Genomic DNA, 19,461 nt, shown 5'->3' on the forward strand with positions numbered 1-19,461 from the left:
GCCCAGCTGTATCACTTTGCCTCTGGACAATTCCCACTTGCCGCGTCAGGGGGCCTAATGGGCCGCTGCTATTCAGCAGCAGATTAAATATTAATATCGCCACGATACAGAGATTGCAGCGCATCTCCAGTTACAATAGAGATACACAGATCAAAGTGCCGCGGCAATAGTGGGTGCATGAAAGCATTTAAAGAGTGAAAACTGCAACTAAACACTACCAGGGTAGCTCTTTTAAACATCAAACTGTAGTGTGTTGAGGAGATGAAGAACTTTTTTTTTCTCTCTTTTCACAAGGATTGGGTGCAAACACGTTTACAAAGCTGGTTTTTAGTATTAGTGTGCACTCATTAGCCCGAGCTCCAAAGAGGACCCTCCCCCGCTTCTACCTCCCCTCTTGGTGCTACATTTGCCCTTTTTATGAGCCCTCCTTTTCCATTTTTTTTCCTCCCTCCTCTTCTTCCCTTTCTCTTTTTTTCCCAACCTCAACACGGAAATTGAAACTGTATCTGGGCTTATCTGCAGCCTCCCCGTGCATCAACTGCCGAGATGTTTAGACAAATTTTATGCATTATGCAGCGCAAATATCAAAACAGTTCTTGGCAGTGCCAGCAGAAGCCTCATTAAAAATTCCTTAATTAAATCTTCTTGCAAAATGTAATCAGTCCAAGGAAGAGGTTTTGTGTGTGTGTGTGTGTGTGTGTGTGTGTGTGTGTGTGCAGAAGAGGATGTGTGTGTATGTGTGTATGTGTGTGTGTGTGTCTGTCAGTGCCAAGGCTTTGATTTGTGCCCTTCATGTTATGGCTTGGAGAAGTAATCATTAACGCCAAAGCCACTTTGGCTTTTCAAATGCTGTTTTTCTTTCTTTTTAAACTGAATAAACAAACAAGTGATAATCACCTTCTAGTGTCGGCTCAAAATGAATCCAGAATGGGGGACATTGTTCTGTGTCCATTGAAACGCAAGATACCTCCCCTCCCCTGATGTTTTTGTCTCTGTTGGTGTGAGTGACTGACTTTTTAGATCACTCAGTTCTTCATGTGTCCAACAATAAACGGCAGAACTCGAGAAGAGCCCTTCCTAAGCTCATATCCTCCGTGTGTCAGTCACCGCGCAGCGATGCAGACGTATGTTCTCCTCAGTGTTTTAGTGCTATACGCACCGAGAGCTTTTATTCAAACAGTTACAGTAAGCTACCATCAAACCATTTCTCTTTCATTACCCCTCATCCTTCTACTTCCTCTCACCACATAAATTGGAGTCTTTTCTTAATTAATTCACTGCGCACTGAACATCCTCATAGCAGTCTACAATCTAGTTACATCACTGAATAAAACACACCATCAGTGGATAAAAAAAAAAAAAGGTTAGTCTGTGTTTTGGGTATATTTTTTCATTGGTGTAGCACATTGAGGGATTTGCATACCTGGCAATATATTTCTGGTAGAGGTTGATGTCGTCGCTGGCGGGTTTATCTGGTGGCAGGCCATTCCTAATGCAACAGCAAACACAAAGGAGACAGGATTAATGGTGAGGTTGGGCTGCCTGTTGTTAATAAAAACAAACTGACACAATATTTACTTACAAGCCGCTCCCAAACTTTGGACTATCAATATACATTTTCTTGTGGCATAACAGCATTTTCATGTGCCGTATGAATCAGAGATAGAAGGAGCACACTTTGATGCATGGTCTCCCAACCAATGGAAGGCAAAATGCAGGAGCAAAAGGACATTAATCTTTTATGGGGGTATTTTGGTGAGTGCTCGTATGCAAAACTGGATAATGGGGATGTGGAAGAAAAGCTCTGAAAAGGTCTTTTCTGATCATCTCTAAGGGCCTTGGCTCTAATGCTGATGTCAGTTTGTCTCCAATCAGTCTGGACTCAGCTCAGTCAAAGATGTGAGACTACACCGCTGCTTTAAAGGCACATGGATCAACTTAGTGCCAGTTTCCACTCAATCAGATTCAGGTCAAAACAGGAAATCAAGAAGGATTTGTCATATAGAAGTGTGCTGAGCAATGCTGTGTGCTTTTTGTCACCTGTGATGTGATTCCCTTCACGAAGCTGATAGCACTACTGTTTGTAGAGTGACAGTCATAATACAGTATTGGTTCTACTTGCTCCCTCTCAGCAATGGCATTTAGCTCCATGTGAGCAGCTCCACACGGGGGATGACCTGAGGTTAATCTGGCCCAGAGGGGAGGATGCGCTGCCAGACATTCTCCCTAGCCACCCTCCTACCCCCCCACCCCCCCGTCATCCCTGTATACAAGCACCAGACTGGGTCAGTTAGCCAAGCTTGCAGCTCCTCTGAGCCCCAACCTGACAAAGGCCAAAGCCTGAGGGAGAAGTGCCTGAGGGCTCTTGAACAGTGTCTTTGATAGGTCTTGACTAACTAGAGACAAGGTCAAAACCAATCAAACAGACTCTGGGAGCTGTTTCCTACTGGTAGTGCACGCGACTGTAGGCTAGCTCCCCAAACCCCTCGTTTGCTTCCTTTAAAGTGCACTCATCAGGCAGTGTTGAGTCGGCCCCTGTGACTCGCCGGGAGGTTAGTCATGGCTCCAAAGTAATTAAAGAGAGAGTTGTTACACCCTAGCCAAACGAAAGAAGTCACTCACTTTGCGATGACTGTGCTAAATCAGTCTCCACGGAGTGCTACAGCGAGTAAACACTTCATGTGCCTTCGCAACTCATCATGTTGTGGATCTATTGGGCGCTATGCGCTATTTCACACTACATTCCTGTTGGCTGCTGTGGAGGTAGCAATTACCTTTGCTTTAGGCTAACTGACTCATAGTAGCAGTTAAGTGTATGTGAGCTTCACATTAGCTCCAAGGTGTTCCACTGAGAGACTATCAGTGTTAAGAAGACAGACCTCTGAGCTTGGAATCTTTTCAATCCACCAGTAAACTTTAAATTGGAATTTTAATGAATTGTTATATGATTTATTAGCTGATTTTTAAATTTGCGTCAATAAGTGCACACTTATTACCAATAAGAGAGAGGACGCTTAAAGAAGCTACATGCTGTCTTTTCTTCCCCTCAACTTCTGAATATTTTATCACTTTATTGTTAACTCCACTGAGGAGGCTTTGGATATCTCAAAACCGACTTCACAGATTTCAATTAAATTTAGTGGGAAGTTCAGTAATGGGCAAAGGAATAATAGATTATTATTTTTTAGTGCAGATAGCATTTGTACTTTACTTTTTCACTCAATACTCACTCACTTATTTCATCATCCACCTATAATTATAATGTAAAACAAATTTGAAAATTTAAAATCTGCATAGTTCTTTGATATTTCATACTGTTTACCTATGACACATTGCCTTTTGAGGGCACAGCCTATTTGACAAAGTACCATATCAGCTCTGCGAGATTAAAGATAAATTTAAATGGCCATAACTCACTGGTCATTAGTCTGACTTACTTAAAATTTCGCACAATTGCTTCTTGTACAAAGCACTAACATTCATAAATTCCAAAAAAAATCAGCATTCTCTATTTCTATTAAAAAAAAAGTATCAAAACAAATTAAAAGCATTGTGTAACCTTAGCAGAGGTATGAACTCTCTGAGTTCTTTATAGTTTCATATGAGGCAGACTTACTTAACGGAGGACACAGTGCCAGTGGTGATGGAGTCAGTCTTGGAAAAGCTGGACTTCAGGTAGTCAGAGGTGTTGAAGCTAATGTTACCCGCCTGGTCCATCGTAAGCCCCGGGGCGATGCTGGCCCCAGCTGCACCTACGGTAGGGACACCGGGAGCTCCAGGATTCCCTGGTGCTGTAGCGAGGACATTGGGCATCAGTGAAGCCTCGGAATTTCCTGGCATCAGCTTCTGAATTGTTCTAATGTCATACTTCGAAGGGCGGCCGACTTTGCCAGTCTTAAAGGCAATGGCACCACCCATGTCAGGGTTGCCCTCACCAGGCTTGAACAGGTGCAGAAACTTGACGTTCTCCAGGTCATACTTGGAGGGTCGCTTGTAAGCATTACCATTCTGCTGCTGTAGACTCTCACCCATCTTCAGCTTCTGGATAAAGAAGTCATACTTGGAGGCTCTGGACGCCATATTCTGGATGTGAGAGGGATTGGATGGCTGTGGAGTGCCCAGCTGAGGTCCTCCTGGCTGTTTGTGATCCAGGCTGGGGGGGTAGATCCGTGCCTCGGACCCTGGGAGGCACCCAGAATTCTGGAGCATGGTAGCATTCTTCTCTTGGGCCAGTTTTGAGTTGAGGTCATCTGGTTTGGGTGGGGAAGCATGCATGGGCCAAGGTAGGGTCTCACCGGCTTTTAGCTTGCGGATGTACTCTTCGTACTTGGAGAAGCGGGCACGCCGTGAAGCCTCCTCACTGCTGAGGGATGAGGGGTCTGAGGTAGCGGCTTTGAGCTTCTCAAAGCTGATCTTCTTGGTCAGCTCATCCCTTACCTGCTGGTCATCATATCCGAACATTCCCAAAAACTCATTCATGGTGTTGGCTGCATAGTCTCGCAGGGCAGATGCTTCTCCTGAAAAAGAGTAGAGAGCTCATATGTAAGAGGTAGGATTGTTATAACTGCTTTCAGATTCCTCCTTTTAAAACATAATGATTTTAAACTTTAGCAAACAGAGTCCTTCATTGGTGCTGACTGAAATCAATGTAACAAAGTCTTTACTTGCTAAACAGCACATAGTTATTTATATTAGTACATTTGTTTTTTAATTACAGTAGTGAAACTGAAACCAACTTTAGCCTTTGCTCAAGACGTGTTAATCAGTAGCCAAATTCAGGTCACTCAATCAGTTTACCAAATGGTTTTCTCACTTCATGTTGAATGATGCTCCTTTGACAAGTGTTACACTGTCACTATGCTTTGTAGTGGATGGATGGTCTACTGTATGTGCGATAATTAAGGTTTTTATTTGGCAGCAATTACTCTAGTTACAAATGGATTAATCTGGCAAAGTAGCTTTGTGTTACAAGTGTAGACTATATTTTGTCGGCTCAATTAATGAAACAACGCTCTCACCTCAATGTTTTGGCAAATACACTGTTACTTTCATACTGGAAGACTGCTAACTAAGAGAACTACATCTTTTACATTATGCAACATGGTAAAGTGTATCTATTTTCTGAATATCAAATATAACTGATGTGATGCTGTTATCCTCTTGATTTCAGACAGTAAAAAAGTGAATTTAACAACAGGAAAAGTGTTTCTGCACAGCAAGCTACAACAACATCTGTACATTTCTCTGTATTTAGGTGTCTACAAACAAGCAGTCTGAGGCAATGCTCTTCCTGTTTTGGTTGCACTATAAGTCAGTCCTGCAGAATCTGCGGGTGAATGCACCAAGGGCCAACTGAATAAACAAACTTTTTTCTCATTTTTCTCAGCTCATGTTATGCTATCAAAATTAAGTTTGAGATAAGCTGTAGTGGTCAATATTTTACATGAATATTCCACTCATAAGAGCACAAAATCTTAGTAACTACATTAAGAGATCAACAACATATTTGACACTATAATATAAATGTACAAGTGAAGCTTTAGAAAGAAAATCTATTTATACACCTTCTTGGAAATGAAGGAGCATTATCGGCAAATTTCCCTGTTTTAAATGACTGATGCTGAAAGATATGAAAATGATCAAATTTGAATTATCTGCTGAATATGTCATGTTGAGTATTCATAAAATCCCCTTTGAGTCTTGGTGTAAAGTATTTGAAAATATGATAATTGTGTCACCTTCAAAAGTGAAATTAATCTTTTTACACATTTGTGAACAGAAACATCACTTTCATTTTAAGAGTCCATTAAATTGGACAACTTCCCCAAGGACATGGACAACATATAGTCAATGTATAGTTTAATTGCATTACGTGGAGATTAATTCTGGCCCATTAACTTTCATCCAGGTTAGCGCAAGGGGTCAGAGAGTGGGGAAAAGGGAAAAATGGTTTTGCCTGAAAGCAGTGGAGGGACTCTGCATAAAGAAGAAGAGCATGAGCGGAGAGGAAAAAAGTGCAGAGGAAGGGTGAGAGAGAGACACAAAGAGAAAAAGAGAGAGGGAGGACAGTTGTGTTTTAATTCCAAAAATCTCTTCTTGCGTCAGTTTGCATGTTAGGCAGAATCTCAGAATACAAGCATGCTGGTAATGCACCAGATAATAATTTCACCCGAGGCATGTAAAACTTTTGGCCCTCTTAAATCATCATTAGTACAGTCACAGGATCAGCGTCTAAAGCTTTTTTTTAAAATGTGTTTTATTGCTTTTTTCATCAGCAACACATGAGCTGGCCAGAGGTAATACCACCTACCACCCGGGTAATTAATACACAAATATTTCTGCTCTTGTCTCAGATTTCTCAGTTATTGCTAAATCAGTCGCTGCGCCCTGCTTTTCACATCTCCTGTGTAGCATGTAAAATAATCCCCTAAATTTCCATTCACTGCTTTGGGGTTGCTCCTCTGCGCGGTGGATCAGTATGAAAGAGTATCTGGTGGATCGAAAGGGCATGAAAAATTTAAGAGAAATGGAGAGGAAATACCTGCATGTTTGCCACAGATTATTTTATCAAATCTACCATGTTTCCACATGTACTGAAACCACAGAGTGACACACTACAAACTATACTAGAATTCTGTTTTTCTATACTTTCTTGGTACTGATTCCCTTTTCGTTTTTTATTTTAGCCGTTGTGATAATAGCACTTGGCATAAGATCACAAGAACGACATCTGAACATTTGAAATATCATTTAACACATATACACATTTGGCTAAACATTCTTCTCATTTGATTTAGGTGTCGATAACCTTAGTGCTTGGCTAGATTTTACTGATACTGTATTTATAAGGGCATCTCAGGTCACGGAATATCATATAGCACTAAAGTTAGGGCAGACCCGCCCACACCAGAAAATGAAACTGAAAAGGGCACTAGACTTTACTGAGCGAGGGGTGATATTTAAAAAGGACAAATTATAATAGACGTCTTTGGATGGAAATCATATCTCCAAATTTCTAAATGCAAAATTTAAAAAATAATTATAATAATTTATATAAATGTTGTCAGTTACGTTGATTATGTAGCGACTTTGAGTAGCTTCATGTCTTTGGAGTAGTTCTCATATTAGAGAAAACATCTATAAGTTTTGAGGCAGATTTCATTTCTAATTGCTGCAGAGAGACAAGCGGTTTCTGTCACGGGAGCACTGACATCCCTTTTTTCATATTCTATTTGCTTATGGTATTATTATCACCTTCTCCAAAAAGAAAAAAAAAAATTGGAAAAGTGTCTTTATTTATCAGCGAAGCCATGTGACATGCTATCAATGAAAGGCAAATGTATGGACTTGAAAGGATTATGACTGGGACCGTCAGGAGATAAGCTTTCTAAAACACTATGTAAAGGACTTTTCTATTCAAGTCCTATCTGCCTGCCTCTGTGTGACACCAGGTGGGAAACCACGGCTGGCGAATGAGTTAAAGTACGATTGGTCCCACTACCCGATCCCTTCAAAAAATAAAATAAATAAATAAACCTCTTTTTCTCCTGTTCCCTAACACGTCTGACATAACCCTCTTTACTCTCTCTGGTGTCACTGGAAAATCTTCCTAATCTTGACACTTCAGGCCAGCAAAAACCAACACGACACAGACCTGCCTTGTCTATATTTGAGGCAATTAGGCCACATTTTCCCCTTTCCAGATATGATAACAGATGGGCATTATATCTCCTCTTGGCTGACCAAACATGGCCATCAGTGTGGCATAGCTTCTCTGCTCGCAGGACTGAGAGGCAGAGGTGTCGCTGATGATAAAGGTGCACGCGAATGGCTATATATGGACTAATCTAGAGTTTGAATACCCTCTAAAGGGTGTCAGTTTTGAACCACCATATGCACAATGTACATAATAATGTGAGGTGAGTTCAGTCAGAGAAAGTTTTGAATAGTGGATTTTTTTTTATATGGTACAATCATTTAAATAGAGTTTTATAAAGCAATTTGTGTTCATCTTATTGAATTAGTTTAAGTGTGTTTTGTTTGAATGGACAGTGGTATCCTAATAAAGCTTTGAATAAATGACATATGCATTTGTTTGGACTAATTTAACACACACAAAACTGTACGGAGCTTCAAACTTCCTCGCTGTTTGGTTAGTTAATTAACAGGCAGTAAATAGAGAGGGCTTTGAAACAGCTTGAAATGAACAATAACCTTTTACAGTGAACCCAGAATTGCAAATGGAAGTCATGGTCAAGCCTGTTTGATCCATCGCTATGAGCATCTCTGTCATTGCTTTCATAGCTTTTATTCATTGGTTTTTCCATTGACTGGCTTATGAGGGCTCTAATGCGACATCTAAATTATCTAGGAAAAGTATTCTGGGGTTTTGCACTGATAGGAAATCCGCACGATGCCTCAATGTGAGGAGTTAAATGTTTTGAAGGTCGCAGTTTCTCTCATTGATCTTGCAATGTTTGTTAATTACATTGTCACTGATGTTGTGAGAGATAATTAAGCCACTATGTTTATATGCATAATTATGTGCACTCCGCATCAGCCTTTGAAAGACAGCGGCGAGAGAGAGAGAGAGAGAGAGAGAGAGAGAGAGAGAGAGAGAGAAAGAGAGAGAGAGAGGAAAAATGTTTTAATTGTGAGCTGAGCAGAAACATGGCAATATAGATGCCCTAGTTACAATCAACAAAGAGCAACTCTGAAAAAAAAAAAAAACACTCCAAAGACAAGATTTACAACTGATGCAGTATGCTCTCCCCGCTGTCTTCAAACATTCTGGCTTTGTTGTGAGATGTAAAGTAGTAAAGGGAGCCAGTGGAGGGAAAGGTGTAGGCCTGCTGCACAACAGAAATACATATTTACAGACAGGCTTTTTTTATGGTCATGAAATAAACACAAAATGACTAATTTAAACCACAAAGCCTTTTTCATTTGTCTCTGAAATGAAACCTGCTTCACTTTCTCAGAAGCCCCTGCCCCCAGCTCTCTGTGTGGCCAAAAGTACTGCTGTATACTTGGGGAAAACAAAAAAAAAAAAAAAAAAAAAAAATGACGACAAAAAAAAGCATGTGTACATGACTCTGAGGTATATACCTAAACCTAGATGAAAGGCCAAAAAACTGTTATACTGAGGTGAGCAAGCACAAAACAAAACTTGTTTTTGTACCGCAACAACCGGTCTCACCTTCAAATTGCCGTTTTTTTTTCTCTGGGTGTCTGTGTAACAGGCTTTATCTATTCATATAACCGAGTTCTGTTTTTTTCCTCCTATTTACAGCTCTGTGTTTTAACTTCTGCTATAAAAAGGCCAATCTCTCCTATAGTCGGTACGCTTCTAGTTTCAAGGGTCACAAAGTGTACGACCGTAAACTGTACATTCTGAAAAGATTGTTTGTGCTGTTAACACACTCTTGTGCTACTTCAGAATGGCTGCTGAAAATCTCTGCCAGCTTTATCTATTTGATAATCAGTGAATTATACTGAGGGAACATCATGTCACAATTAAACAGGGGTTATTATGAGTCATTTACAAGAGCACATAGTTTTAATGCATTTATTAAAATATGTTCATGTCTGCTAACAACTGGGGCCACTGCAGTTTGTGAGAAGATAATAACTTTCCCTATTCTGACTTTATTTGACAACTGATCTCTTGGATTTGACAACTGTGAAAAAAAGAGTGTTTGCCAGAAACACACTCCTCCACTGCAAGACTACGACTCCATGTAATAGAGGAGCTTGAAGCGGTGGCTAAGTTTAGTGAGCTTAGGGAAAAATCAAAGACTCAATATGTAATCCTGGGTGTAATATGAAGCTTAGCCTGGCCCTGCCATGCGCTCTTGGCCCGCAGCTGCTGGGAGAGTGCATAAACTGCCTTATGTTGTAAGCCTACTCCATTTATGAATTTCTACGTACAGTTAACCACACACTGACAAGTTCCTGTTTTCCCCCCATGGCCTGCCAGTTGAATCTGTCTTTAGGGTAATAATGTCACTGGCTATTCATAATGTAACTCTAGAGCGTCTCTTTCCAATAATGGGCACACTTAAGCTTATGTGGATGTGGCAATGTCACCCGCCTTCTATCTAAGCCTTTGCCCCTTAATACTATGAAGTGGAATGTTTTAAAGGGCAAAGGTAGTGTTGGTTTAAGATGAGCATGTATAAATCAGTAATGCCGAGACGTCATAAGGAAATTTATTGGCGGATAGCGAGTCGAAATATACCTGGAGAAGAGAAAGGTGCTTGGCGACTCTGGGCCTCGCTTGCCGGCATGTAGGTGTCAGTTTTTGAAGGCCTGTCTTCTACTTCTTTGTCGTCATGGTAACTGCCATCCTGAGACCCTGCCAAGGGCTCTGCCTCCTCTGCATTGTCTTCATCATCACTGCAGCCTTTGGGCTGTACCATGTACACGCCCTCAGGAGGGCCATCTTCGTCATTGCTGACTTTGAGTTCGTGCTCCTGCTCATCCCCGCACTCAGGAGCTGGCGGCTCATCACCGTACTCGCCGTTGACCCACTTCTCGATGGCCTCGCGTCTCTTCTGGTCCTCCTCTAGGCTCTGACTTAGGCTCAGGCTCTCGGGGAAGTTGGTCTCATTGTCATCGTAGTGGGAACTGCCACGCTCACTATTTTCTGCTACACTCTGGTCTCCCTCTGCGTTCTGGGAGCTGCTGTCGAACACCACCTGGCGGCTCAGCTTGGCACAGATAGCATTGAGTTTTAGGCCACCTTTCCTTTTGGCGGCCATCTTGGATTTTCCTGAGGTCGTTTCAGTGCATAAACTCCTTTCAGCTGATGGAAACAAGAACAAAGAAAAAATATATAAGATTAGTCAAAGCTGCGGACCAGCATGCTTCCAGTATCAACAGAAACAACATTTGAAGCAGCTTTTCAGTGTCATTAACTTGTACTGATTTTAAAGATCACAATGGAAAAACAAACTGACAGAACAATGGTGACTGCTGCTATTAATAACATCCAAAAGCACTTAACAATAACAGCACAAGACTGGAAGGACACGGAGAGATACTGTACATATCTTTCTAAGTCACACCTCCACGGTCAGCTCAGAGTTTAACAGTAGTGGAAAAAAAAAAAAAGGAGAAAAAAGCACCGGCAGCTGAAACCACAGGCAGATAGGTATCAGACCCCCTACTACAGTACAAGCAGCACATACACTGCTACATAATCCTTCACATGACAGCGCTATAGAGACACTGTGAAATGTTATCTTCACTCTCACCTCAAGAGGCTGTGGTCCTGCCACTGAGTGGGGGGCTGCACAGCATTAAAGCTGTCAGGATGTAGAGTGAAAATGCTGAGCACTTTTGAGCTTTTTGGAGCCGCGTTCTCATGTTGGCTATTCAGTGGGATTAGACTCATAACTGTTTTTGTGGAGGCTGCTTATTTCACTTTATTAAAGAGGAAAAAATGCACCATCCATCTACTCTCTTTCTACCCTCTACCGTTTTTTTTACTGGTGATCCAACCGAGACAGGGTAACACGGGGTACATCGTGCAAAAACATGTTGTAGTCACCGTGTTTTACATATCTTTACTTCACACTTTACTTGACATACTGCACAGTCTCTGCATTTTTCCTTGGTGCGGCCCCTCTGAACAATAGAGCATGATAGAGTGTGCTTTGGGGCAGGAATGGGTGGCATTATTTCAACCCAAGTGGGGCTATCTTTATAACATGTCCTGTGATGAGGCAGGAACAGCTGCCTGTGGCATTCCATATCCAGAGCTGCCTTTTTAGGGCAGAAACTGCACTCTGTTACCTTTCACTTTATTTCCAGAGCCACCAAAGTTCACCTTCCAGCGGCATTTTCCAGACTCAAAATCAAGGCCAGATCATTATCAAGTTGTAAATAACTTTTAAAAAGCAAGCAGGTGGTGACTATGAGTACTAAAGCTTTTATGATATTAAAAGGAAAGTGGTAGAATCAACAAGAATGAGGACAAACTTGTTGACTTGTGTTACGTCTTTTTTATTCAGTTGTATGTAAAGCTTTGTCGGTTATGGCTTAGTGAAAACATTTAACCACCACGCCACAGTGAAGATAATTCTCCTTGTGAAGTTGTCCTGAATCTCCATCTTAACTCAGTGGTTAAGATAATACGCTATCCTGAGGTACGGACACACCATTTCAGTGGAGAAAAATGTGTGATATCAGAGGTTACAAAGTTCTATCTTAAAGACTCAATTCACTTTCTATAACAATGAGCACAAGCCTCTTCATTTTCCCCTCAGCCATAAAGCCAAGCACAATCATGTGTGAGCCATTGCCGGCATTATGTAAATCACATCGATGCAACATAAAATCCTGTTTTCATTTTCTTTTGCAAAGCTATGGAATCATTAGAGGATATACAATTTGAAGGAGTTTACAGATCACTCCGTCGCCAGACAATGCACCCCCGTGCTCCCCACACATGCTTTCTCAGTTACTGTATTTACATTGCAGGCTTCCTCTCTGAAACAATGACTTCAGGAATTATGTAGTTTTGAGGGGGGCCATATATCAGCAGCACATTACGCTACAATTTAGTGTTAGACAATTGCAGGCCGGGGTGAAAGGGTCACCTTTTAGAGGACAGCAATTTTGGGAAAAAAAATCAGCTGGAAAAACTATTAGGAGGTGGAAGACATAAATTTTCAAGTTTTTTTTTCAGAAACACCCCCCCAAGGAAGATTGAGGTCATTTGGGTGTTGCAGTGGAGGTCATTTTTTCTGTTTACTGTGTTCAGTATTTCATGCTTTAACTACCGATTTCCTTTGCATTGCAATCTCAAGCTCCTTGTAGGAAATGACCCCTACACAGTTGTTTCTTTCCATTAGTGAGTATTTATGTGTGATTTTCTGTTAACAATGAGGAGCGTGAGTAGAGGACCAAGTGCTACCGGTTGAGTATCTAAGCAGGCCTCTAACTGTTTTATCAGACATCTTAAGCATATATTCAATGTTTCCTTTCTTTAAAAGTAAAGCGTACTTTAAAACAAATTTAATATTGTGAGCTGCCCCTGAGGAGGAACATGCTATGGTTCGATGGTTTATGGAAGCTGTCTAAACTATTATTTATGCTGAGGGTTTCTGTCCACAGCAGCTTTTTGCCGTTGCTTACAATAGGGATTGCTATGGTAACACTAAGCTGTTTACCTCAAGTCGTTTGTGTGCATGATAGCGTACAATGATATAAAATCTAAGGGGACCTACATGAAAGAACAACTTTTCCCTCTGGGACTAACTCCCCCACCTCCCAGAGAGTCCAGTAAGCATTCTGCCTTATTAATGAATATCAGAAAGAAAAACAACGCTGTCACATGGATCGGACATTATTTACAGTCTGTTTTAGCCTGGTGTGCTAATTGTCAAGGAGAAGACACCTCAGTAAGCACTGGGAGTTGGAAAAAAAGAGGCAGGATTGAATTTGAACACAACAGCTGAAACTAATTTTTCCAACTGCTTATGTTAACTGTGACACTATTTTTACTGGAAACAGTGCAGGGCTACAAAGGAGCGCCATATACTGTCTGTATAAGGCCAAAACCCGAGGAAAAAGTTCGGAAACTATTCTAAATACATTTGGACTAGGTCAGGTTCTTTTTCATCTTCAGTCAAAAAGAAGCGCATCGAAGTTCCTTCAGGCCCTGTTTCTTCTCAGAGCCGGATGACACAAGTTGTGTTCAAGTCGAGCCCTCTGCATTGGCAAACTTACACTTCCACAGCTCTGAGCCCCACAGGTCTTGTTGGTTTTTGATGCAGAGTCTCTGTTTGTGTGCCAGAATAATATCACGCCCAATCAAGTGGTGTTTCAAATCCTAATAACGCTGTTGGAAGTGCATTATTTCTGTGAACGTGCACAGACTGTAATCAAGGCTCCTTCAGGTTAAGGATGTGGGAGTTAACAATGGTTGTGACTGGCAGGGTCACAGCTTTACTTCTTTCTGACATACAAGACGACGCAGCTTATGTGCGTCCAAAACGCTCGTGTACTCATCTTATGTAAGATGTAAAGTCACATGTACGACAAAATTGAATAACTCGCCTTTATTGTTCATTCAGAATGAAGCGCTGCGCCATAAACACGCCGACTCCCTGCAGTGTTGTTAGTTTGTATGGAGCGATCACACAGGAGGGTCTGTGTATAAGAGAGGTAGATATTACCTGTTTAAACTGAGGCTTATCTCTTCACCTAATCAAACACAGGTACAGGGCTTGTTGTAGATTCCTGCTGAGTTTCAACATGACTGACACAGGGACAAACCCCCCGCAATATCTCGAGTTAATTAATACAAACAGGGTCCGGGAGATGTCTGTTCAGCACAGGATTATTTTACAATATGTAACCGAGAGTTGCTCTAGCGCTTTAAAAAAGCTTACAACTTTATGAAACTTTGGCAGATTAATCAACAAGGCTGCAGCTCCCTGTGTGTAGCTCAGTCAACCTTTTGTGTCTCTGGCTCTTGAGGGAGTTGTATGTGTGAGAGAGTATGCGTGCATATGTGTTTTAGGGAAATCACTGAGCCACACAGGTAAACATAGACACAGACACACTTAAAAATTACCATGTTTTTATTTTTGCAAATTTACGGCTTGCAGGAAGAGAATGTTTTTCTCTTCTCTCTCTTTCTCTCTCTCCCCCTGCATGGTAGAGAGGTTGTAGCAGCCGCAAAGAAGTCAAGCGGAAAGCCACTGATGGACAACTACGCCACGACACCCAGACCCCAGCATCTGGCCCCTTTCTCATTTTTATTACACAAGAATAACAATAAGCAGGTCGCCGACCCCGCCGTGAGATTTTGCCACAGTTTTCCAACAGTCGGTGAAGCCGTTGCTGAGAAATTTCCATTTTTCCGCATGCATATTTAATTGAGTTTTGTCCCAGTGGTGCGGAAATGATTTGTTTTTTGCTCTCTGTTCACTTGACTCCTCTTCGGAGTCGCTAACCCTGATTAAGACGTTCCCGTTAATTTCCCAGCGCACACCTTTTTTTTGTGCATTAATGGTTCTGATCGTCTAATTAAAACTTCTCAGCTCGGCTGCTGATCACCGCTCGTTGTGCCTCTGACCTGAAGTTTTAATTGCCGCATCAGAAGCGATAATAATAATTTTGAGGTTCTGATGATTAAAAACAATGCCATTGCCAACTAGTTGATAGATGAGGGTTTGGGGGTGGGCACATCAGAGAAGTTTATGCAGAGAGGGGATTCAGAAAGGGGGCTGTAAAGGCGGGTATACAGTACCGAGGAGCAAGAAGGGTGGGGGGGAGATTACTACTGTAGGTATTCACTGAGGGGAAGGGGGTGGCAGAGCATATGGAAATCTCCCAACCCTCCTGTCCCTCAGAGTCTTCCTGAAGAAACAGGTTTGGCTGGCACTGGGACTTAGTGTTCCCCACCTCAAATCTAAATCTGCCACTGACTGATCCACTTTGGAGCTCTACTCACTTGGCAGGTTTGCCATGTTGGGGAAGAGAGAGAAAAAGAGAGCACGAGAGAAGGAACGATAAAGGCACATAAAAGATGACGACAGTCCAATACCCTCTGCTTATTTTCATAAAAAGATAATAGCACAGTAGGCGCAGCACAAAAGGCACATTGTTCATAAAGGGACTGAATGGAAAAAAGGAACCTGTGGTGACTGTTGTCTCTGTCATAAAACATGATACTGATGAGATATACTGTATACGTAGATTACTGTCAAAACAGGAGAAGTGAGTTGCTTTTGATCTTCTTTTAAACTGTACTTTCACACTGTACTTTACACATCACACAAACTGAAGTGATGATAGGAAATGATTCAGGCATGAAGAGAAAGACTGTACAACCGGGAAACTGCCACCAGCACCTATCTGTCACATTTTGTTCTTTTTTTAACAACTGGATTTCTAATGGATTTTTTTTTAGGTTCCACTACAGGATCAATGTTTCGCTCTGTAACAATCTGTACATGCGTGCAGGCAGGCAGGCACATACAGTACACAGACATGCGGACATACAGTGAGGACGTAGCTGTCTTCTCTCCCCTGCCCCCTACCCTCCCCCTGTCCCTCTCTCTCACAAATCTATTTTATTATTAATCAGTTGGTTGCACATCTGCCTGCTTGTTGTTGTTGTTTTTTTTTCTATCAATAAAGCACTTATTGCTTTTAGTCTAGAATGTGACCTTGCACATTGTGTGCTGTCTTTCTGGGGGTGCCGACCTTGAAGGACCCGTTTGGACTATTTCACTTCTGCGCCGTCCAAGGGCTGTTATCAAACACAAGCCCTCAGCCAAGTGCCACGCTCCCGTCACATCACCGCAAAACACAAACAAGACGCTGCAGGACAAAGGCGGACGCAAAACGCCCCCAGTAACACACACACTGACTGCACAGGACAATGGCTGAAGAAAACAATGTATATTTCAAGTGCAGGCGGAAGAGGAAAGACGTTGAACTTGAGGGCAATCAGGCAGGAAAGTTGAAATCTAAGGACAAATACGCCCTCTGGCTTCATCACAAACAGGGTAATTATGGTATTTTCCAGAACAGAGGACAAGCAGCCTAAAATGGTCTAAGGGAGAAAAAAAAGCAATCTGACATGAGTGACAAGAACCATTCTGACAGCCACGTACCAAAACAGCCAACTTTTATTCAGTTTGCTGCTTAGGGTTATTCACAGAACACACGACTAACTTGTTAAAATTGTACATCAAATCTGGACTCACAGCTGGCACCAGATGACGACTTAATTTGTGAGTGTATGTGTTGCAGGAGGCAAAAACTTTGCTTTTAAAAAAAAAATACACAAATGCACACAGTCCCATGTTTCCACAAACTGAAACAAGGGAAATTTATTCCTGCAGCTTTGTTTTGAAGCTCAGCTTCTATGTTCAGTTTCAAGACACCAGGAGTGCAATTTGATAAGCCATCCGCCATGGTAAATGAGCAGACGACCCCTGTGTCCCTCCCTCATGGTTGCTGCGCTTGGTGCGGCAGCAAGGCAGTGTGGGTAGTACAGTGGAGAAGGGGCTCAGCGGTGCACCTCTCAAGGGCCCTTGAGCTAATATCTGTACAGATTAACTGCTTCAGTTGTATTTTGGTCACGGGGATCTCTCTTCGCCTTTGTGGCTTGTTGGGAGGGAGAGGGGGAGATGTGTGTGAGTGTGTGTATTGTGCTTGTACGGGTGTTAGTTACACACTTTCTTCTGCTGCGAAGCAAACAGCCTACAGTAAGAGGTCAGGAACCCCCAGACTGGTGTGTGTCACTCCATGTCATAATCTTTGGGGCCATATTTAATTTACCACAATCCGGAGTTGCACTGCTGAGTAAGTCATCCCCATCCTCTTACCATCACCTACCCCCCTCTATTTCTCCACAGAACACACACACACACACACACACAGACACACACACACACACACACACACACACAGTGTCAATCCTCCAGGGTAAACTCAGCACACGTCGCTCCATTAGTTATCAATTAAGTCTGGAAATCTCCACCTGGCATACACACACAGATGAAGCCGGCACACATACGTAGCACCCCTCTCAACAGGAAGTTGAGGAGAGCATGCCTTATTTGACTGTAAGTGTGAGTGAGAGAGTGTGTTTGTGTGTCCATGCGGGTGGCACTTTTGTCCATGAGGTTAACCTTGATATGAGGCCCTGTCAGGCCAGATAATGTCAATCAATGACAAGCCCTCACAGATAACCCCTAATGTGAAGCCTAAAAAGCAAAGCTGTTTAGATCTTTAGACATGCCCCCTTTCACCAGCATATGAATTGCATTACAAGGAAATGAGCTGTGGCATTTCTTTAATAAGACTCTTAAGACATTTTGACAGCATATACGGCACTCTGCCGTTAAAAAAATTAAATAAAGCCCCCACTGACAAAGCTTCCTCACACAAGGCAGTGTTCTGATGGGCAGATCCGAGTCCCTGCTAAGTGGAGGAGAGGAAAAGACATGTGGAGGGGATGGGGGAGGGTGTGAGGGGGAGAAGGGTGGACCTTATCCTTCTTTTTTCTCAAGCTCCCGGGGACTTCTTAATTGATTTCCAAGGTTACGTTTCAAATTTGTTTTTCAGATACGGGGGCCTTGTGAACGAGAGTGCAAGTCAATGTTTTTCAAGCAATTTCCCTAAATTCATCCCGGTTTGGAATGTTTGCATCAGATCTCGTTGACCTCCTCCTCCCACCCCCTCCCACCTTTCCCCCCTTTGCTCTTTTTCTTTTCTCTCTCTCTCCTTGAAAAGAAAGAAGGAGGTGACATTAACCCAAACAAGCATGTATTTCCAGACAGGATGCCTGTGCTGACAACATCGATCCCTGGCTACCATTAAAACATTTGCTCTGCCTGACAGACTTTTCCTCTTTTGGACTTTATATGCGCTAGAATGAATCACAGGTGCCCGTTAAAATGTCATCCTGGACAGGTTGTCTACCTGTCCAAAAATGACCCACGGCTTCCAAAAAAAATCTGAGGCTTTTTTTTGTGCGCACTGAGTAACTTTTTATTACATTCTGCATTAGATGTTCAATGCAGTCTTCTTATGAAGCACAATTAAATTTTGATCAAAATACTTTCTTTGTAGAGCTGAGAGAGGAAGTGATGAGAATGAGTCTTCCTGCTCGTGGGATTTGCATTTTTTAGACCCTGTGGCTGTGAGTCCCCTGCCAGATATTTAGTTTGTTATCTTTTGCTTTTCTGATAAGCAGGATGGGAGTGACAATGGGGTTGGAATGATATATGACATTTTAAAGTGTATGTGAGTCTGTACGTGGTTGGGGAAGGGTAGGTCTGTGCACAATACCCTGTAAACACATATGTTAAGTGGCTGTTACCAATATTAACTCTGTGTGTGTGTGTGTGTGTGTGTGTGTGTGTGTGTGTGAGTTGGTGTATGTATGTGTTGTGTGCCTGCAAGCAGGATTTGTAGACAGCAGGGCATTGTGCTCTGTGCTCTCCTTCTGCTCCTCTTTGTCTAGTGGCTGCAGGTCACGTCATTTGCTCTGAGACACACACGCTGTCAGATACACACACTGGCATTTATACACACTCAGGAAAAACTGATCCACAGTGAGGACAAACACGCCGCTGCGTCACTGACAGCACTAAAATAGTGAGCTTTACCGAAAAGTTCAATGTGAACTGGAGGCAGAGCTAAACGTGGCAGTTTTCACCTAAAAAAGGGAACATTCTTGTTTCTGGGAGTTCAGTAGAAGGAGGAATGTGCTGTGACTGAATTTGAAGGTGTGATAAAAGAACAGTCACAATGAGGAGGGAAAAAATAAAAATGAAACGATGAAACAAGCAAAGCTGCTTTACAGGAAAAAACGAAATGCTGTCTATTTTGGGTCCCAGTATACAAAAGGAAGTGCTGCTAAGTTGACTCAAACAAATAAATTTGCTTTTGATAAAACCACAGTGACTACTTTTGCATTCTACACCA

At 42.2% G+C, this 19,461-nt stretch overlaps 1 protein-coding gene across 5 annotated transcripts in view; it reads right to left on the reverse strand.

The window, feature by feature from the left end:
- casz1 (castor zinc finger 1) overlaps positions 1-19,461 on the reverse strand; it is a 74,982-nt gene that overhangs the window by 21,083 nt on the left and 34,438 nt on the right. For all 5 annotated transcript variants that reach the window (XM_042410415.1, XM_042410417.1, XM_042410414.1 and 2 more), the window contains exons 2-4: positions 10,241-10,807; positions 3,617-4,517; positions 1,424-1,489 (exon numbers count right to left, since the gene is read on the reverse strand). In XM_042410415.1, coding sequence (XP_042266349.1) covers positions 1,424-1,489; positions 3,617-4,517; positions 10,241-10,807 — 1,534 coding nt within the window. The remainder of the gene's footprint in view (positions 1-1,423; positions 1,490-3,616; positions 4,518-10,240; positions 10,808-19,461) is intronic.

The sequence above is a fragment of the Thunnus maccoyii genome, chromosome 4 (genome assembly GCF_910596095.1).
Source record: "Thunnus maccoyii chromosome 4, fThuMac1.1, whole genome shotgun sequence".
NCBI lineage: Eukaryota > Metazoa > Chordata > Actinopteri > Scombriformes > Scombridae > Thunnus > Thunnus maccoyii.